General features: G+C 35.6%; 5 protein-coding genes, 1 long non-coding RNA gene and 1 pseudogene across 6 annotated transcripts in view; 3 read left to right on the forward strand and 4 right to left on the reverse strand.

The window, feature by feature from the left end:
• On the forward strand, window positions 1,432–2,075 carry LOC109127037. The gene is made up of 2 exons (XR_002033727.1): window positions 1,432–1,833; window positions 1,936–2,075. It is a non-coding gene; the product is annotated as an uncharacterized LOC109127037 (long non-coding RNA).
• On the reverse strand, window positions 8,451–9,175 carry LOC109126957. Its single transcript, XM_019230955.1, has one exon. It carries the CDS (start codon window positions 9,096–9,098, stop codon window positions 8,562–8,564), a length of 537 nt encoding a protein of 178 aa, XP_019086500.1. The 5' UTR covers window positions 9,099–9,175; the 3' UTR covers window positions 8,451–8,561.
• Window positions 9,305–11,075, reverse strand: LOC104716169 (annotated as a pseudogene).
• Window positions 11,388–13,227, forward strand: LOC104716170 (V-type proton ATPase subunit c1). Its single transcript, XM_010433539.2, has 3 exons — window positions 11,388–11,600; window positions 12,150–12,435; window positions 12,739–13,227. Exons 1-3 carry the CDS (start codon window positions 11,525–11,527, stop codon window positions 12,869–12,871), a joined length of 495 nt encoding a protein of 164 aa, XP_010431841.1. The 5' UTR covers window positions 11,388–11,524; the 3' UTR covers window positions 12,872–13,227.
• LOC104716171 (F-box/kelch-repeat protein At4g38940-like) lies at window positions 13,734–15,136 on the forward strand. The gene has a single exon (XM_019231232.1). It carries the CDS (start codon window positions 13,922–13,924, stop codon window positions 15,017–15,019), a length of 1,098 nt encoding a protein of 365 aa, XP_019086777.1. The 5' UTR covers window positions 13,734–13,921; the 3' UTR covers window positions 15,020–15,136.
• LOC104716172 (kinesin-like protein KIN-7F) lies at window positions 15,546–19,983 on the reverse strand. The gene is made up of 13 exons (XM_010433541.2): window positions 19,374–19,983; window positions 19,079–19,168; window positions 18,889–18,989; window positions 18,683–18,796; window positions 18,518–18,599; window positions 18,310–18,377; window positions 18,161–18,226; window positions 17,931–18,055; window positions 17,506–17,845; window positions 17,289–17,387; window positions 16,531–17,163; window positions 16,176–16,456; window positions 15,546–16,074 (listed from the first exon to the last, which is right to left on the reverse strand). The coding sequence occupies exons 1-13, from the start codon at window positions 19,558–19,560 to the stop codon at window positions 15,747–15,749; spliced, it is 2,514 nt and encodes an 837-aa protein (XP_010431843.1). The 5' UTR covers window positions 19,561–19,983; the 3' UTR covers window positions 15,546–15,746.
• LOC104719910 (kinesin-like protein KIN-7F) overlaps window positions 20,002–20,123 on the reverse strand; it is a 1,936-nt gene continuing 1,814 nt past the window's right edge. Inside the window, exon 5 of the mRNA XM_019230633.1 lies at window positions 20,002–20,010. Within this exon, the coding sequence (XP_019086178.1) occupies window positions 20,002–20,010 (9 nt within the window). The remainder of the gene's footprint in view (window positions 20,011–20,123) is intronic.

A 20,123-nucleotide genomic window follows, 5' to 3' on the forward strand; every position in this document is an offset into this window, starting at 1 on the left:
TTTTTTTTTTTTTTTTTTTTTGTTGGCACGAGCCGAGCAAGAGAAAAAGAAAGAGTCTATAGAAAACAAAAAAAAACTTAACAAAGATAAAAAAAATAGACACGGATTTCATGAGAAGGAAGAGAGAGAAACACCCAACAAAACGCGTGAATTTTAACCACAATCCCTCCCCAATACTTTCTATTTAATGCAATTCTATCCTAAAAGTTTATCAAATGTACTACTAGTATTATCTTATTTGATGCCGTTTACTTCAAATCCTTTTTTTTTTTTTTTTGACTAATGCGTTTCGTATATATATATATATATTCGATATGGTAAATGAATCTTTAACATATATATTGAAAATTAATACACGCACCCTAAACATTCTTCAAGTACATGTATTTTCCACGATTGATTACATTGCATTATAAACGGCTATTTTCGGATTCATATCGAAACCTACTTAATATATTGTTTAGTCTCAGGGAATGATATTTTTATGAATAAATGGAAGTTAAAATCCTTTTAAAGATTTTTTTTTCTTTTCTTTTGTTGATTTGGAATATGGATTTGGATTCAATTTGTATCCCCCGACCACATTTGACATTGTTTTGCTAGACGAAAGATTCTGTCCTCGTTATGTCATGTGTACAATATAAAAGCCATTCTTTGTATATAATACCTCTTCCTTCTTTTATATATGATCCGTTAAAATATTATGTAATGGACCGCCATATTGAAAAGATTTGTTCCCGATTCCTCTGTCTACTACACCAAGTCTCTTCTTCAAATTCCAATAAATGTTTTAGTTTAGGAGTTTTAGAGATCCGTCTGTGTTGATCTCATGCTGCAACGTTTAATTTGTACAAGTACATACGACGACATATAGTTTTTGATTTTTTGATTTTTTTTTTTTGGCGATTAATCACGTTGTTAATCATATATATGTGTATTAATTACATTTATTCTGATCCTCTTTCTCAGGAAACTAATATCAGAAGAAACTTTTTATCCCAACGATAAAGTTTCCCAATATTGTTGGATGTGTAGTTGTAGATTAAATGTTCCTTTTTATGATGGATTTTGTTTTCTAGTAGTATTAAAAAACAGATCTCATAGCTTTTAAAAATTTCCATTTGTTTACAATCTAGATACCACATTATATTATTTTGCTTACAAATTTAGTGATCAACATAGAGGCTATGTAGCAAAAAATTTTTTTTTGCAAAAATGGTCTGACGGTGGTGGTAGCCATGATATTAATTTTACCATCTATATTAACATTTTCACAGCAATTTTAGCATAGAAGACTTGGACTTCCAACATATTTACAGGTATGCCATTATTATTTATTATTAATTTATAAATAATTTATATTCATTCTTCTATCCACTTGAGAGTTTCATTTTCAATCTTTTGACTTTTGAGATTTGATTATTCTGCAAACAATAAAACAACATTCAATTATTTTCCGATATAGAAACAAAAATATCTTAACGATTTATACTAATTAATTTTGCAGCTTTCCTTTCAAATTTTATTTACGACCCATTAACTAAAACACAGTAAATCACGCAATAATATCTTATAAACCATAATTCTATCCTAACATATTCCATAAGCTCCTAACAAAAATTTACTCACCTTCCAAAATTGTGATATTTCCAAAGATATTATCTACTCGCTCAGGAAGCTTATTTCTAAGCACACTATAAATAGTTCTCTTTCACCGTAGCTCATAACAACACCAAAACCAAAAGCTTAGTTCCTATCAACTGTTTTGTTTCTTAAACAATCTGTACTCATTTACTTTTGTTTATAACTGTCGCAGATTCAAGATAAAGCATTGTAATGGTCATGTCACACAATATAAGCATCTAGACTAAAGGTTTGGCTTATTCGTATATCCTATTTAACTATTATAATTTGTCTCTTGATTTGAATTTACAGGCTCCAAAACAAAAGACTATCAAGAAGACGACACAAGGCTGAATAAGTTTCTTTTTAATGGCTATTATATTTTCTTATAAAGGATGTTTTTCGTTAACTCTCATTCTCAGTTCTAAAGGAAAGATGACAAAAAGGTTTAATGATTGTGCGTATTCCACATGTTTAAGAACATAAGCTAATCTACGGAGTAAAGTTTTTTTTTTTTTTTTTTTTTTTTTTTTTTCGGCNAACTACGGAGTAAAGTACCTATGATTTTTTCATGTTAAAAGTATGATACAATGAAGTTCGTTTTTATCAACCTGCGATTATTTCAAAGCAAATAAATGATTATTTACTTTATAAAGTACAAAATGAGCCAACATACTGTTTTGATTTTGAAAGTGATTATGGACTTCACGCTATTTCCCAGGAGAAACAAAAAATCAAACAACGATTGAAAAGGGGAAACTTATCATGGTCTTGAATCTCACAAACACAAACACCATAAAGTGAAAGAAGATTCGAAGTTATTTACCTTTGTTACAGAGGCTCTATATTGACTCTCAAGATTAATTTACAAAATTTGGATGAAGAATTTTTTGGTATCTATACAAACTGATAAAATTTTGCATGAGGTAAGCGATTTGGAAATCGACCAGAGGTAAGAGTCGAACGAAACGATGAAAGAAATCGTTGATTTGGATATAGAGAGACTTTCCTTTCTGATTTTTTTTTTTCATTCGGCGGATGTTTCAAAGGGAACCTACTTTTTTTTTGGTAATACAAATTATTTCCATATGTTTATATATATTTCTTTTATGTTAAAAATGTACATATCAAATATTTTGCAGTTTCTAATTGATTTTTGGTTTCATGGTTTGAAGTTTTTATTTCTTTTTATAATTGACTTTAGTTCTTGGGAAATAATCTTCCATAAATTAATTATTAACTAATTTCATAAATTATATTATTGGCATATGAGTTTGGAATTTATTCACTTACATACTCTATCCACATTTATATTTGCACTACATAGTGTTGTTATATATAGTAATATGATCTGTTTACTTTTGCAACAACTAATTTTAACTGATTAAATTCCAAATGAAAACAAGTAATTTGTATTTACATCTAAACAATAAAATTATCTATACTTCCCACATATTTCTATATTATTTTATATATAAAAAATGCGGTATACTGCGGATTACAACCTAGATACACATTATAACATCTATATTAAAAACATAAAAATAATCATTTTATTTAAAATTATAAAAAATTGTTATAAAAGAAAAAATTTGTTTCATGGTAAACTACATGATAAATCCAATAACTTTTTATAATTATACAAGGTCAAAATTAATAAACAACCACAAAATAACAGACAAATATAACATAATTTTCAATTTTAAAAATATAATTATGCGGTGTACCGCGGGTTAAAATCTCGTCTTCCTCAACAAAATTTTAAGATCTAAAAAAATTTCACCTATCAATATAATTATATATTCATTTGCCTTTAATTACATGAGCCCCACCACACAACAAATATTATTGACTCTTATAACCACCTCCCTCCATTATATCTTACATCTCATTATTTGATTCTAAAGATTATCATATTTTATTCGGCATTGTATGTTTATTAGTTATAAAGTTAAACATGAACTATCGTGGATATATACAACTCAATAGTCTTACCGTCAACTAAAAAAATAAGACGAGCCATAAACCCAAAAGTTTTGAGTCGAACACTATTTATATCTTGGAGTCAAGGATCAGAACATATTATTTTATTGATATTATTTTTATTTTAATAGCGATTACCGATTTATGATGAACTAAACAAATCACTAAAAATTAATAATATCTACAACTTCTTTCACATATTTATTCCATATATAGTAGCATATTAATCAAGGGATGAATTTTTTACGTCGAGTATAGTATTACATATTAGCTGATTTTTTAAATATAACTAAAAGTAGTTTTTGTTTATTGTAAGCGAAATTTAACACTATTATAATATTCTGAATGGAATTCCTACAATTCGGTAAGGTTGATTCAATTTCAAATAATAACTACGAGTATATAATAAGTACTAGATTTGACATAAAAATGTTCAAGATATATAAAAACATTTATTGTCACAAAAGATAGTCATTAATCTGCGTGTAAAATGGATAACTGAAAGACGTAATTAAGGGTGTAAATCACGTGGATTAAGTCGTAGTCATTTTTAATAAAATGGTCGTGTTACAATTAATTAACAGAAACCGAACAACGTCTATCTACGGAGTAGTATATATTAATCGAAACTAGGTTGCATGTTTTGAAAAAGAAATCAATTAGATTTTAATTTGTGGTATACCGCGACACCATTTTTAACTAATTTTTCAAAAAGTTTAAGTTATATAAATACAGTATATATTCTTTTAATGTTTAAGTTTATATAATTATATTTTGATTGTTAAAATTTTAGGATTTGACCGTAGTATACCACTAGATAGTTTTTTTTTACATAATCGTAATTTTAACAATTATCCATATTGTAACAAAAAAAATTAGCGATACATTAAATTTATATTTACCAGTTGACCAAAATTTATCCCGCCATTTGACTCTGTCCATAATAATTTAATTTATTATCGATTTAGAATTGAGTATCTTTTAAAATTATTAACATGTAAATCATCATAGGTTTGCATTATAGGATTTACCCTGTGTTGTATAATGAGACAATTTTTGTTCTTTAAAAAAGTATGTGGAAAAATGATTTAGAAAAACATAAAAAATACAATAAATGAGGATATTATATCAAATTATAATGTAAATCAATAAATTTAATCACGTACTTGACAATCCATAAAACATACACATTAAAAATATTAGACCAAATGATTGAAACTTGGATGGTAAAAAAATCCAAATTGTACTCCTTTTCAATATCTTGGGAATGAGTCACCTACAGTTTAAAAATGCAAACAGTCATAAACCAAAAGTTTTTGACTTCCTCAAACATGAAATGATACTCATATAATCTATCTAAACTAAGATATGAAAATTGACATATAAAATGAAAACTAATTTACCTTGTAACGGAGATTAGAGAACTTGCAAACAGTCTTACTTTTCTTGTGATGTTGGGGTTGCATACTCTATAAACATAATGAATAAACACAAATTATTAACATTAAGTAAAATAATATATAAAAATAATAAAGAACAAAGACACACCTTTCTCAAGTTTATCTTCATATTCGAATTCATCAAGTATTTGTGTATTCATAAGCACCTTTGATTCGATTTTAATATTTTGTTTCATCCATTGTTCTATACATATCAAAACCTCATGTATATGATTATTAATAGGAGAATTACAAAATATATGATCGAATATGAAATTTACTAAAATATGTGAGATGGTTGACCAACAATACATTTATTAGTTTTTTAAGTATAATTATTTTTAGTTAATATAACTATATATATATGATAGGAATTTCAATCTAATCATATTAATATGAGAGTTACAAAATATGTGATAAAATATGAAATTTAATAAAATATGTGAGAAGGTTCATAAATAAATACATTTATTACTTTTTAAATATAGATAGTTACTATAATTAATAATATATGATAGGAATTTCAAGCAAAGCAAATTATAAATATATATATATATATATGTATGAATATGTACATATATATATATATATATATTTCTTTAAAAGACATATACAAAATGACAACTTTTTAGAGTTTGTCAAAAGATAACCTTACTTTATTATATAAGATTTAGGTACAATATTAAATTTAAGAAAAACTAGGCTAATTTATATTTTTTACTATAAATGTCTTTTAGCTATTTTATCAAAATTCCCCAAAAATGTAAAATTTGTTACTTAATTAAGGTGATTTAATTTCTTTCTTTATAATGTGGACATCCTAAATATATAGAGAGAAAAATTTCTTATATAAAAACTTTTACATCTAAGATAAAATAAAACATAACTATTCTTCAACTCAACACTCACGAAAATGGCCGTTTCTGGTGTGAGAAGTAATGTATTTTCAATTCTTGCTCTTCTCCTTATTCTATCAATCACCCTTTTGTCTTCGTCTTCATCTTTTTCACTTTGTCTTCGTCTTCATCTTTTTCACCTAGTGACAAAATCACAAAAGCATTACTTGACCAACTCTGTTCACAACCATTACTTTACAAGCACTTCTGTATCCCATGGCTAACCTCTGACCATGGGCGGAGCCAATATAAGATCATATGGGTCAAATGACTCTGGTGAATTTTTAAAACTGGTTAAATTTTTAAAGAAAAAATCAAATTGACCCTGATAAAATAGTACAATTGACCCTTATAAAAAAATTTAACAACATAATTGACACCTTAAAATTTATTTTGACCCTAGTAAACTAATTTCCTAGCTCTGCCACTGCCTCTGACCCTACAACGTTCATCCTTGACCTGAACGGTCTTGTCGCTATGGTCTTCCAGAATGCGGAAATGTTGGGCTATAAGAACCTGGCGATGATTGAAGGCTTGCATAGAACAACGAATGATCCGAGCTTATGATCCCATATGGGTCTTGCATGACAGGTTATAAATTTTCAAACACAGCATTTGAAACGGGTAGACAGTTTGCACGGTCTAATGCGTACGTGTCAGCATCTAACGAAGCTTTTAAGGGCTTCGAATCGATAGTATAAATACGTGTGAATCTCTGTTAGAAGGATTGGCAACACCAGCTAATATTCCAAAACGCAATATTTGGTATAAAAGAATGTGTATTGTTGGCATGGTTTTCTCCGATCTTTTGGCGTTTAAAAACCTATAAATTAATAAATTCATCGGATTATTTATCGGATTACTATTACAGTGGGGGGCCTAGGGGCAGTAGTGTTCTTGATCGGCGAATAATATATATATATATATATATATATATATTATATTTTTTTCTTACAGAACCAATACGATAGCTAAACAGTGTTATGCCTGCATTGTGTAATTTTTTTTTTTGCTTGAGAGAAATTCATTTATTGATTTCTTCACGTAATTTTAATATATATATATATATATATATATATATATATATATATATTATGAGAAATGCCGCTAAACACATATTTTATTAGGTATGTGTATCCTAATTTATAATTTCTTGGCAAATGCAAATGATACATCGTACATAACCATCAAATTGGTCGCACATGCTTACATGCATCCAAAGTTTGGAATATATTTTTAACAAAATAAAAAAAAAGTTTGGAATATTACCCTTTTCCAATAAAACGAATATAAAAATATACTCTTTTGGTAAAACTAAACATTTCTTTTTTTGGTTTCAGGATAACAAAAATCATTGAATAAGGAGATTCAGTTCACCTAATATAATGATTTCTATTTGAATAAGTTTTTTTTTTTGAACAAGTAAAAAAACAGAAGAAAAAGTAACTGGTTAATTAAATTTTAACAACAAATTAACCACACATAAACTTTGAAGTAGTCGCACAAGAAAAATTTAATTTGTAGGTTTTGAAAAAAAAAAAAAAAAAAAAGTATAAATGTAGTATAAGTCGAGAAGCAGGCGGACCCCACAAGTTATAGCTTATCTTCTTCAAAACTGAAAACAAAACGAAACTTGGCGACAACTCCGCCGATCGAACCCACGTGGTTTCTTGTACATCCGTTAGACCCAGTTATATTATCCCTCATTATTGCATTTGGTGGACTCACCACCGTTGACACGTGGCGAATCTGTGATTATAGAGAGCGGTCCAGTCCGGTCCTTATCTATCGAACGAGAATCGAATTTTCACATTATTTATTATTCTTTCCTCACTCGGCAGTCCTGGGCAGATTAACCAAACCGAATGGACCGAACCCGAACCGAAATGAATTCGGTTAGAGAGTAATAACCGAATGGATAGTGTTTTAGATATCCATGGATATCGGTTAGGAACCGAACCGAACCGATATTTTTTCGGTTACCCGAATGTACCCGAATTAAACAAAACTAACATTAAAACTGTTGTTGCGGTGGTTCGAACTGCACAATTCTCGGTGTTAGAGGAGTGAATGAAACCACTACACCACCAAGACTTTTTAGTTAGTAAACGCATTTCTAATTAATAAGGGTACAACGTCTAAACTAAAAATACTAAAACCCGAACTGAACCGATATCATATAAATTTAGACCAAAATGTTAAAATATTTTCAATATTGTCAAAAATTTATCCCATTTTTATTCAAATTTTACAATTTTTTAAAATTTTATATTATTATGGATATCCGGAACCGAACCGAAAATAACCGAAACCGAAGCGAACCCGAACCGAAATAGTAAATTAACCGAATGGATCCTAAAATTCTATATCCGAAATACCCGAAACCGAATGGATATATCCGGAACCGAACCGAATACCCGAAACCCCAGGCCAACTCAGACCGGTGTAACAATTTAGTATTGCATTATTATTGTTATTATTATTATTCAAATGAAACATGACACAACAATCAGCTAATTGATGCGGCCGATAACAATAAGGACAATTCTAATAAGAAGAAATTTTTTTGTTTCTTTAACTTTTGGAAGATGGATTGATGGCTGCGAATCGGAGAGAAGACTCACCTGGTCCGACATGATCGCACTTGACTATGCATTGGGAATGAAACTGTGCGTTTTAGCTTTGAGTTTGAGGTCTTATTCTCAAGTACCTTCCCGTTGCACTTTTCTCGATCCATATCATCAACCACAATCGCCAACCTCTCACAGTTGTTTTCTTTACTTTCTTCATTTCCACTCTTCCCGGCAGAACTGTTGTTGTTGTTGACACACTCTTCCTCTTCAACTGCTACGCTAGCAACTTGCGTTGACCCGTGGTGGCTTGACGTAACAATCATGGTGATACCGAGACCGACCCAGAGGATAATAGGTAGAATGATCAAAGACAAGGCGTAGTAGATGATCCACTGGAATCCCCTATGATTCTTGCCGTGAAATGTCCATTCAAAAGCAAAAGCAATCCCCGAGAAGAATGTTGCAAAACTGCTTATAAATAGAATTCTAGCAATTCTCCGGTTAGGAACATCAAAGAATGTTTTGATGCGTTCGAGCCACCGCTTTGGTGGACTACTGGCGGTCTTCTTTGGCATTTGGACCATGTCCTTTCTTTTTCTTTTGAGTGAAACTGTGAGAGAGATGTGAGTAAAGTCGTTCAAGCTTTTTTTTTTTGTTTTACTACTAATATACATTTGTTTTCCCTATTTCGTTGTTAAAGTTGTTAAGATTTTGCGACATAATTGTTGAGGTTTTGATATTTCAAAATTGTAATTTAAAAAAGAAAAAGATAATTCAACTATATTTATTAATTACAAGAAACATCGAACCAAGTCAAAACAGTACTACTAAACATTTGCATTAAGGGAAATATGGACAATAAAACACAGTAACGACCCTGCCTAGCTTCATTCTTTCATTCGACCTTTGATCCTAATTGTTAAAACTAAAACGACAGAAGGCAAAAGCGATGATGAAGAGAGAGAGCAATACTTGATATACTGTATAGTGGCTACTGACTGGCCCATATATTTAGGCTACTTGATAGTGATGTAGCGGTTGGTGCCGTGCCTAGCCCAGTAGTCCTTGAGATCAACCAGAGAAGAAAGATCGTGCCCTTGGCCAGCTAAACGGCTAAGTAACCTAGAGAAGACACCTCCGCTCATTTTTCCTACCGCCTATTCGAGAATGCCGCTTGTTTGGCATCTGAGGGAGCGGATACTGAGACAAAGTGGTTGTGCAGCAAGATGATTGCCACCCGCCATGTCCCCATTTGTAACACTGACGAGCAGTCCCAGTGCAAGTGCACATGGGCACTGGCATTGTCGCCTCATCGTATGTGACTAGGTTTAATCCGACATCGTTACTGTCCCAATCTTTTCTGCTTTTCATTCCCGGAGACGCAGCTTGACGGTTCAGATCATCGCCCACTCTCTTTGCCTTTGATCGTGCTCCCTGCTTGCCTCTTTCTTCCTTTTGGTCGGTCTCGTGTTGGCTGCTTCAGGTGGAACAGTTGATATAGGGGAAAGGGATGGTAAGTGGCTTTCTTCTTCAGTTTGGGAACCACCACGGTTGGCACAAGACAAAATGTAGTTGAGATTGTTTTCACGGTATTGAAGAGCATTTTAACGCACTTTCTCTCTCCATGATGGCATTATCTCTTTCAGAGAGAGCTTTGTCCCGCTGCTCAAGCGCTTCATCACGAGCGGCTAATGCTTCCTTCTTAGCTGCTACCGCTTCGTTCTTTTCCTTGACGGCAGCGTCCTTCTCAGCAAGAATAGACATGATCTTCCTATTCATCACCAATGCATTGTGTTGCTCCTTTATCTGATGCTGAGGCGTCATATTCCACTATACACACAGAGTTTGTGCTTAGCTTTCATTCAAAGTTAATAAAAGAAAGTTTATATTGTGATGTGATTCAAGTGTTTTTTTATCTTACCACAGACTGTGTACCTTTGTAGTGATCGGGCTTGAACCGCCCATTTTCATATTGCCCAACACTTTCCATCTTGCTTACTTGGAAAAGAAACAGAACACTGCAGTGGCCAAAATGATCAAAGACATTTGTGATTAATTTATCTGAGCCTTTATTTGAATTCCGACTTTCATTGAACATCATTAAACCCACCAAAACGATACAAAGATTATAATCTATCTTTACTTACGCCAAAAAAAAGGTTTCCACAATCTCCTGTATTGAGTGTGAAAGGAAAAATTTCAATGGTCTCTGGGGCAGATTGAAATCCCTAACTAAACATTACAATTTCATCAAAACAAATCAAGAAATCGCATCGTAGCCAAAGTAAGGCTGGCTCTCCATCAGCGTGTAATACCCATCTATAATCTAACCAAGACGATGAAGCAAATAAGATTATAAGCTGGCAGATATATAGATCATCAGTAGTAATTAGAGTTGGAGTTTCAAGTTGAAGCTACGAATGAGCAGAAGAACCGAACATATTAATTTAGGGGGAAGAGAGAAACCATAGAGAAAACTTCAAAAATTAACCGGTGGATCAAGAACGAAAGAAACAAAAGATGGTGGAGAACACTCACGTTAAGACAAACGAGAAACGGAAATTGAGAAATATCTATCTCAATGGAGGGAGACGAGAGATGAGCCACAAATACTCATCGTGTATTTTACTAATATACCCTTGTGGTAATTGCAATACGCAAAAACACAAATGACAAGGTTACTTTCGTCTTATTAAGACTTTACTGACTCGTTCACTGCAGTGACGTTTCTGTTCGAAATTAGTATGTAGTGTGGGCCCGAATGATGGCCCAAATAATAATACGGGTCGAATACGGGTCAAACCCGGATTGAGATCCCGACGTGTGCGCTTCGTTGTTGTAATATATATATATATATATATATATATATCAATCAATCAGATTAGCCTTTCGGAAACTCGATCCTTATAGTAAATTCAACGGAGAGAGAGATCTGAGTTCTGAGGAGATCAGATTCCATCGTCGAGCCCTTCCCAACGAACGAAGATCTCAAGATCCATAATCGCCTGAGATGTCTACCTTTAGTGGCGATGAGACCGCTCCTTTCTTCGGCTTCCTTGGCGCTGCTGCCGCGCTCGTCTTCTCCTGTAATTTCCTCCTTACTCTCTCTTTATCTTCGCTGATCTCGTTTGTGTTTGTTGCTCTCTCAAAGTTGCTTTTGCGTTTTAGATCGGCCTTGAATAGTTCACCGATCTGCTTTGTTCCTGATTATATTTCTTATGTAATTGCTATGAAATTGATATACTAAGACCTTTATTCCCCCCCCCCCCCCCCNCCCTGGGTTTGATTTGCCTTAGCAGCGATACTACTCATTGAACTATATTCGTCTCTCCGCTTAGAAAATTCTAGTTTTATCACCAGCAGATCAGATTCCTAGAATCATTGCTAGATCTGTTTCTTTGCAGCGAAATTATCATAGGATCTATCAGGCTTTGTGATGAATTGGTGAAGTAAAACATTTACTTATTTACTATCAAAATAGTTTAGTTGCTTTCATCCTTGTCAGTTATATAATAATTCTTCTTCAGATCAAAGGGGGTGCTGATTTACTAGTCTAAAGCATAGTGATCGATCTTAAAGAGTGTGTATCTTTGTGTGTGATTTGCCTGACGTGGTGGAGTTTACTGTTTAACTAGGCATGGGAGCTGCATATGGTACAGCAAAGAGTGGTGTCGGTGTGGCATCTATGGGTGTCATGAGGCCCGAGTTGGTGATGAAGTCTATTGTCCCTGTTGTTATGGCTGGAGTGTTGGGTATCTACGGTTTGATCATTGCTGTTATCATCAGTACCGGGATTAACCCCAAGGCTAAATCTTACTACCTCTTCGACGGATATGCCCATCTTTCTTCTGGTCTTGCTTGTGGGCTTGCTGGTCTTTCTGCTGGAATGGCCATTGGTATTGTTGGTGATGCTGGTGTCAGGTATGATCCTCTACGTCTTTCTTTGTACATTCTCATTTGCTAAAAAAAGACTCAATCATTTAGAACCAGGATAAATTGAGTTTGGTGTCACAAATTCAGTTTCATTTTCTGGTGTCCTAGATAATAAAGAAGGAAATATCTGTCAGTTCATTACATGCTTTTTGTGAGATTTCTCACTATGTTATTGGTTCTCTAGGCCAGTGGCGTATTTGATATGTCTAGCATCTTTAAGTATGTGTGTGTGTGTGAGTGTCTATTCCTTCATATATCCGTCTGACAAGCAACTTTGTTGGTTGATGACAGGGCCAATGCTCAACAGCCAAAGCTTTTCGTTGGTATGATTCTTATCCTTATTTTCGCTGAAGCTCTGGCTCTATACGGTCTTATCGTGGGGATCATTTTGTCCTCCCGAGCTGGTCAGTCCAGAGCCGAATGAGAAGAGAACGCCGGTTCTTGAACTCCGCATGATTCTTTCTTTCCCTTTTCGCCGGTCTGTTCATGGAGCCGGGATCTTCTTTATATTATTTGTCAGGTTAGTAGAGACACAATGGTTTTGCTCCTTGTAGCATGTTTTTTTTTTCTGAAGAACGTGCCTGCTCGAAACAAAAACCACACATCATCAAAAGTGTTCGTTTCCATTATTCTGTTATGTTTGTAATGAGACCGTGACGGATTCCTTATGTTCCCAGTAAGATAACTGTGGGAGACACCCCTCTATTTATATCTTTTGTCATTTTCAAATAAATACCAGAAAACTCGATTCATCTTGTTTATGAAATTTTCTTCGGAGTATATTTTTTTGTTGCTCTCTATCATTAACATGTCTCTTTTACTTACAAATTACTCGTGGATAGAAATAATTCAGTTGATTTGAATTAATCAAAAAAGCATATCATATACAGCAAAATCGGTTGAGTTGTTGAAAAGGTTGGTCTTATTTTGAAAATCAAAATAAAACAAAGTTTCTCATAAAAAAGTAGATAAACCTTAAGCAGCCGAAGCCCATATATTCTTTTTCAATCCAGAACAGGGACATGGAGCACCGATACGCAATGTACATTACATACAGTGTCTAAAAGATAGACGTGAACACGGTCCGAATTGAAGGAAGCTTACAAGTTTAGCTTCACTTGAATCCGAGGCAGAAGAAGAATGCATGTTTGTAAAACTTACAAAAAACGCTGCGCTGTTTAGCTAGTAGAGAAGCCAAATGTGTGTTGTCTTAATAACGAGATGAACCGAACCGTCGTCTTTGATTTGGTTTGAAAAAAGCTCTCTTTGAAATATTCTCTCTCTCTCTCTCTCTCTCTCTCTCTCTCTCTCTCTCTCTCTCTCTCTCATTTGTTTGCTTTCATCATAAATATAAAGTCAAAATCCGATCATCGTATCTTGTATGTTCTCATTCCCCTTAAAGCCGTTACAAATTTTAGGGTTTTGTGTCTGCCTTGGCCGATTGATTGGGTAAAATAATAATTAAAATCTGAAAATGTCTTCCCAAATTAGGGCACCGAAGAAGCAACCGCCGGAGCCGCCGTGTCTGATTTCGCTGATCCCTGAAGAAATCGTCGTCGAGATCGTAGCCCGTGTCCCGAGATGCTATTACCCAACTCTCTCCCAAGTTTCAAAGCGTTTCCGATCCCTCGTCGCGTCTCCGGAGCTTTACACAAGACGGTCCTCCCTCGGATTCACAGAACAATGTCTCTACGTCGCAATCTCCAAAGATCAAACCTCTGATATCCACTGGTTTACTCTTTGCCGGAAACCTAACGGAGGAGAAACACTCTCCGGCGATCATCGCTTGGTACATATCCCTTCTCTCCCTCCCATGCCACTCCATGGAAGCTATGTAGGCCTTGGTCCTAACATCTTTGTGATGGGTGGATTTTGCGATTGGAAGATCACATCGAGCGTTTCGCTTATCGATTGTCGAACTCACGCGGCTCAGTCTCTCGCTAACATGCCCAAAGCCGTTGCCATTTCCGTCACGGAGCTCATTGATCGGAAGATTTATATAATTGGAGGATCAGATACGCTTTCTCCTCTGAAATCGCCGTCAAGAAGCATTATGGTGTTCGATACAGATGCCGAAACGTGGTCTCTTAAGTCGAGACCAGATTGGGAGCAAGGGAAAAGATGGTTCAGCAGTGTGGCTATAGGAGGTAAGATTTACATGAGGACTTGTTACAATAGCTTCGTTTACGATCCCAATGAAGGTGTTTGTGATAAAGACGTGGCTCTGCATTCTAAGGAGTGGTCGAGTGCGTGTGTGATAGAGGATGTGTTGTATTACTATGATGTTCTTAAGAATTGTTTGAGAGCTTATGATCCAAAGCAGAGCTCTTGGGGAGTGGTGAGAGGTTTTGAAGGAGTGTTGCCTCAGGCTTGTAAGTGGTCGAAAACTGCAAGTTTCAACGGTGGCAAATTGGTTCTCTTCTTGCAGAAAACAGAGAAACCAGAGATTTGGTGTGCGGAGATCGCTGTGGAAAGGCGAGCTGGTGGAGAGATTTGGGGTAAAGTTGAGTGGTGTAATGTTGTGCTTGGTGGGAATTTTCATGTTATGGAATGTGTAACTGTTGTGCTCTGATCTTGTGATAAACTGAAATAAACTTTTTGCGCCCTGTTAGTACTCACTTGTGTGTCTATTAGCTTATGAATATGTGCTTCATTTGTTAATTGAGTCCCCTGCTGCTTCTTCTGTTCTTTTGTTGTGATTTTAAACTTATTTGGGAGAAGGATCTAGCATAAAAGGTTGGAGTAACAACGACACTTTGCAAGTATACTACTAGCTCGTATTTGGTCTTTCACTTTGCAAACGACATTGTTACTCTTTATTTGGGGATTAGGAAAAGAAAGGTTCCGCCATGTCTTGTAGAAACTGTTTTGGAATCCTATACGCCTCATTTGCTACCTGTTGAAAGGGTGTGGATCCTTCCATCTTCATATAATGTTGATATTTGTAACCTAGGTTAAATGATGAAAGTAAACGTCTTTGATGCCTTTAGTTATTTTTATGACAGATGCAACAAATCTGTCTCTGACATCACTTTAAAGAAAGCAAGACCTATATGAGAATTTGTTTATTATGTTTCCATTTGATTATGTGTTTACACTTTACAAGTTATTTTTATATTAAATTTAAGGTCTATGACAAATTTTTCGGGTAAACAGACCAGAATTTAGAAGATAAACAATCAATTCCAACATTGTATGTTTCAAATCCAAAAGAAAACGCAAAGAAACCAAGAAGATATACAAAAGATGGCTTCTGCTACAAGAAACCCAAAAGCATAGTGTCATTGGCGAAGCAAAAGTTAGAAAAGTGTAGGCATGCTTTTTCTCCAGCTATGCGATCTCCGAGTTGTCAAGAACGAAGGAGGTGTAAAGGTCAGACCAAACATCTCCTTCATGGCTCTGCCTTGCTCAGCGAACCTCACAAGCTTCGCTACAACATCTGCACTTTCTACAACCTGCGTCATGTCTTTGGGATTGCTCCAGAGCTCGTTCACAAGTTGTAACCGCCTGCGTTTGGAGTTAACCGCAATCCCAAACTTGTGATAGATTCTTTTCCTCTCTTCTCCTGAAAACCTTTTCCCCACAAGCTTGCTCAGCATCTTTCTCTCCCTGTGAAGCGCTTTCCGGCTTTACCAAAACCAAACGCCACAAAAAAAAGAGTAGGACTTAAACAAAACTGCAACCACAAATGCCAAACGCTATGTACAAACACCAATAAAAAATCTAACCTGGAGGCCAATGTTAAGGTTTCTCCTCCTTCCTCCAATGCTTGGTTTCCCTGAGAGAAGCTATCTTTCATAAACATAAGTCTTCTTAGCTCTACCCCGATGTAGATAGAATCCGCCTCATCTCCTTTGAAGAGCAAGTAAAAGTATGTTCTATGCACCAAAGAGATGTTACAGGTTTGCCATAGTTCCAGAATCTCTTGCCGCTGTCTCTCAAATTCTCTGTCCATGGAGTCCAGACCAATGTCCCTCCCAATTTTACCAGAATCCTCAGCAGTCAAGACCTGATAAACAAAACATGAAAATGAATCATAAACTACAAAGAAGAATTAATCAGTATATATGATTTTGAACTTACCTCGCCTTGACGCTTAGCCATTTCCTTAAGCCCTTCAACGAAAGTACGGATGGTAGTGATACCTCCCTCTTCTCCCAACGGCGTTCTGATGCTCTGAGCCCCAGTGGAATCGCTCGCGCAAGAAGACATAGAATCATTCCTCGACACACTAGAACCGAAGCCTAAATCAGGAAACGCAATCTTGTAACTCTCTGGTCTTCCGAGGAAGTCTGTCCCGAGGTTTTCTGGCGGAGTGCTCATGCCTGGTACAGTCTCACTACGGTTCCAGCTTCTCACCCTGACGTTCTGGCCTACACTCGTTTCACCGTTAGCATCCTCACCACGGCCTAAAATGTTTTCAGGTTCTGCTCTCTCGTCTATGTTGTTATTATAGACAGTGACTGATTCCTCAGTCTCAATGCATTGAACTTCTCTGCAATATTCTTCTGATCGATCTTCAGAACGCCTAGGCAACTCTTCATCTAGATCCTCGTCGTCAGAGTGAGAATGAACATAAGCTCTTGATATTGACAGGGGTGTCGACATCCCATCTGATATGTAACTCCTTCTGTCTGAATCAACCACGCCTGATGTCTCTGATACTGAACCATCCTCCCACTTGTCTGTGTGGTTGCCGAAATGCGGAGTTCCAGGCTTACGACAGAGAAAAAACATAAGCAAGCCGTTTAGTATATTGCCATAGAAATCTAAGGAACAAATGTGATGAACAATTGAGTATCTGTTGCATGAAGTGAGATTGTGGGAAGAACCGGCAATACCTTTGACGCCACATTGTGTTCAACCATTCTCATGAAATCTTCAAGCCGGGATTGAGCAAGATCCCTCTGTTTTCTCAACTCTGTGATCTGCTTTTCCATCTGCATAACACGAACTCTTAATCAGCATTAACCCGCCCCACAGTTACAAAAACCAGTCAATGTCATACCAAACCTGAAAAATGATACTTGTGAAAGCAATTTGTGTATGTTCACAAACCTTTTGTATCTGAAGATCCTTCTTCCTCACCGTCATTGCACAATCACAGTTTGAAGCAGGTGAGGAGGCAGGGTTTCTCAGTTCGGTCTCGAGCCTCGCAAGCTCACGCTGTAGTTGCTTCAGCAGAGCCTTGTCTGACATAACAACATTGATCCGCGCCTTTGTGGTAACTTCCTTTGCACAGCACGCAAACAAGAGAGTGTTCCTCGTTAGCTCTACATGACTCCTCGCTGGGCTCAGAGTGCAGATAATTGCGGTTCTTGCATTCCCTCCCAGGCATGGTTGTAGAATTCGTGTTAGCTTGGAGTCTCTAAAGTTGATGTGCCCTTGTCTTCCCTTACTAGATCAAGTGTAAGAAACGCGTGGTTCTATTAATAAAATTTAACTACTAAGCATGTACTTCAAAGGATGTATTGTTCACACACCTAAGTTTACGGATCACTGTTCCAAGAGTTAGCAGACTTCGATTGATATGGCAGCCTTCCTTGAGTCTTGTACCAGCTGACATCGCCTGTGATGCACGCTCACTTCCTGCTAGATCGATGAAATTCTGCATATAAAGGAAGATGAACATGGACACGGTTATTAGAGAAACAAAAACCTCAAGATCCAACATAACGTTAAGGGATGTTTAGCATTGTAGATGAGAGCATACCACACTCGCCATGAGGGTAGTGGAGTTTTCTTTGCCTAAGAACTCACGAGCAGAGCTTTCGACTGTCTAAAGATTAAGGAGACAATCAAGGGCCAAGCTAAGAGTGAGAGAATTTGTATGTTAAATCCAGTGATAGATAGAATTTTAACCAGTCTAATAATTTGATGAGATCTAGAACTTCTCTCATTCAATGAGGTTTCACCAATCTTGCGCTGTGCTACAAAAGTGAAGAAACATGTAAGTTCAGACAACATTTTCTGAAGAACAATCTGAGTTTCAGACCATTTGCAAAACATCATTACTATCATCGGCTACTTCATAGTAATGGAAAAGTGAGTTTCGACTTTTGAGTTTTACCTTCACAAATAGATAGAAGCTCCTTCAGATGGTTCCAGTCTCGCAGAGTTTCCTCTGTGGCTTTATCAACAACGGTCCCTTTCTAATAAGAAAAATTAGAGCAAGGAGAGTCAGAAAACTTTACAAACTAAAAGCTCTCTCGGTAACGAAAACGAATTCATTTACCTCAGGATCGTCTCGTAGCCTCAGTGATGTACCATCCGAGCTAAGCAGATCTCGTATGGCCTCATTGTAGATCTCTATAGCTGAAAATTTCACAGCAAACGCCCTTTCTTCATGCTGCAGCGTCCAGATCCAATTAGTAGTGCATAAGAAAAATACAAACCAGCATTAACGTTGGAAAAAAGAATCTGTTGTAGTGAGGTCGGTACCTGAAATATATAGTCAAATATGTCAGCCACAGCAAACTCAGTAATACCAGACATGGTGTATGTCTTGCCGCTACTCGTCTGGCCATATGCAAAAATACTACCTGTCAATCATTACAGTCATTCAAGAACTTAGCATATCGTTTCTTCATCAATGCGAGCATCAGCAAAACAACGGGAAAGGATAACTTACAATTGATTCCTTTGACAACCGACAGAGCGATTTCCTTGGTTCCATCTTCGTAAATTTGTCTGGTGGGACATTCACCTCGGTAGACTCTATCTGTCACCAAAAAAACATCAATCAGGAAATGGGAATCAGAGTCAACATACGGATGAACAGTGAGATCTTTTCAAATAAAAAGTAAAGGTCAAAGCCAGGTATGAATTAAGTCCTTATATCTCATTATGGATTTCAGACTCAGGAGGTAAGCTATTAGTTTGGAGTTCAAGTAAGACAGAGGTTAAAGCACTATTGCTCTTCTTACCAAATGAATATGCAGAAGGAAAGTTTGAGCCTTCGCGCAACGTGTTTCTGTACAATATGGTGGTATCATTGATGCATTCCCAATCCGCAGCTTCATTAGCTGCAATCTCCTTCTCGTTAAGAGGCCTCAATCTCACCAGAACCAGTATCTTCTCTTCTCGGGCAACAGGCATCTGTGTCTTCTCCATCTCTTTCTGCTCTTCTTTAGCAAGTGCTACCAATAGCTCAACATTGGTTTGATTTCAGTGAAACCTTTTGTTTTCCTGAAACAGTTGTTCCTCTAAGATTGGAGTCCTTGGATATTTATTGCAGAATATAACTTCAAAACTACTGAAAGAACTTCAAAAGCAGAATACTATTGAGAAAAAAAAAACAGAAGGAGACTTATTTTCCAACTAACACTACACACAAATAAATGGCAAAATTCAAGAAATCTGATCTCACCAAACCAAAGCTAAGAGATCAAAACATGAAACATGCGTAGAAAAAGACAAGCTGCTATGTTCTGCTGAAAGAGAACACTTTATACATTTCAATGAACCAAACACAACAAAAATAAAAAATAATAGAAGACTTTTTGTTAGTAATAATATTAGGTTTTGTTCAAAACAGTTTACTTAGAAGGTGATCTACCTCAACTGAAGAAGCAAAAAAAAAACCAAAGATTACCGACTTTATCTGTAATGGTCACCCACTATGCTTGAAGACTAAGTCACGTTTTACCAATCTAAAACATTGTTTAGTCGAATAA

The sequence above is a fragment of the Camelina sativa genome, chromosome 10 (assembly GCF_000633955.1).
Source record: "Camelina sativa cultivar DH55 chromosome 10, Cs, whole genome shotgun sequence".
NCBI lineage: Eukaryota > Viridiplantae > Streptophyta > Magnoliopsida > Brassicales > Brassicaceae > Camelina > Camelina sativa.

Coding starts and splice junctions, on each gene's coding strand:
- LOC104716171 (XM_019231232.1), top strand. CDS start 13,922: ATGTCTTCCCAAATTAGGGCACCGAAGAAGCAACCGCCGGAGCCGCCG.
- LOC104716170 (XM_010433539.2), top strand. CDS start 11,525: ATGTCTACCTTTAGTGGCGATGAGACCGCTCCTTTCTTCGGCTTCCTT. Junction 11,601..12,149: donor TGCCGCGCTCGTCTTCTCCT/GTAATTTCCTCC, acceptor CTGTTTAACTAG/GCATGGGAGCTGCATATGGT. Junction 12,436..12,738: donor GTTGGTGATGCTGGTGTCAG/GTATGATCCTCT, acceptor GGTTGATGACAG/GGCCAATGCTCAACAGCCAA.
- LOC109126957 (XM_019230955.1), bottom strand. CDS start 9,098: ATGGTCCAAATGCCAAAGAAGACCGCCAGTAGTCCACCAAAGCGGTGG.
- LOC104716172 (XM_010433541.2), bottom strand. CDS start 19,560: ATGGAGAAGACACAGATGCCTGTTGCCCGAGAAGAGAAGATACTGGTT. Junction 19,169..19,373: donor TCCTTCTGCATATTCATTTG/GTAAGAAGAGCA, acceptor TTTTGGTGACAG/ATAGAGTCTACCGAGGTGAA. Junction 18,378..18,517: donor GCTTCTATCTATTTGTGAAG/GTAAAACTCAAA, acceptor TCACTTTTGTAG/CACAGCGCAAGATTGGTGAA.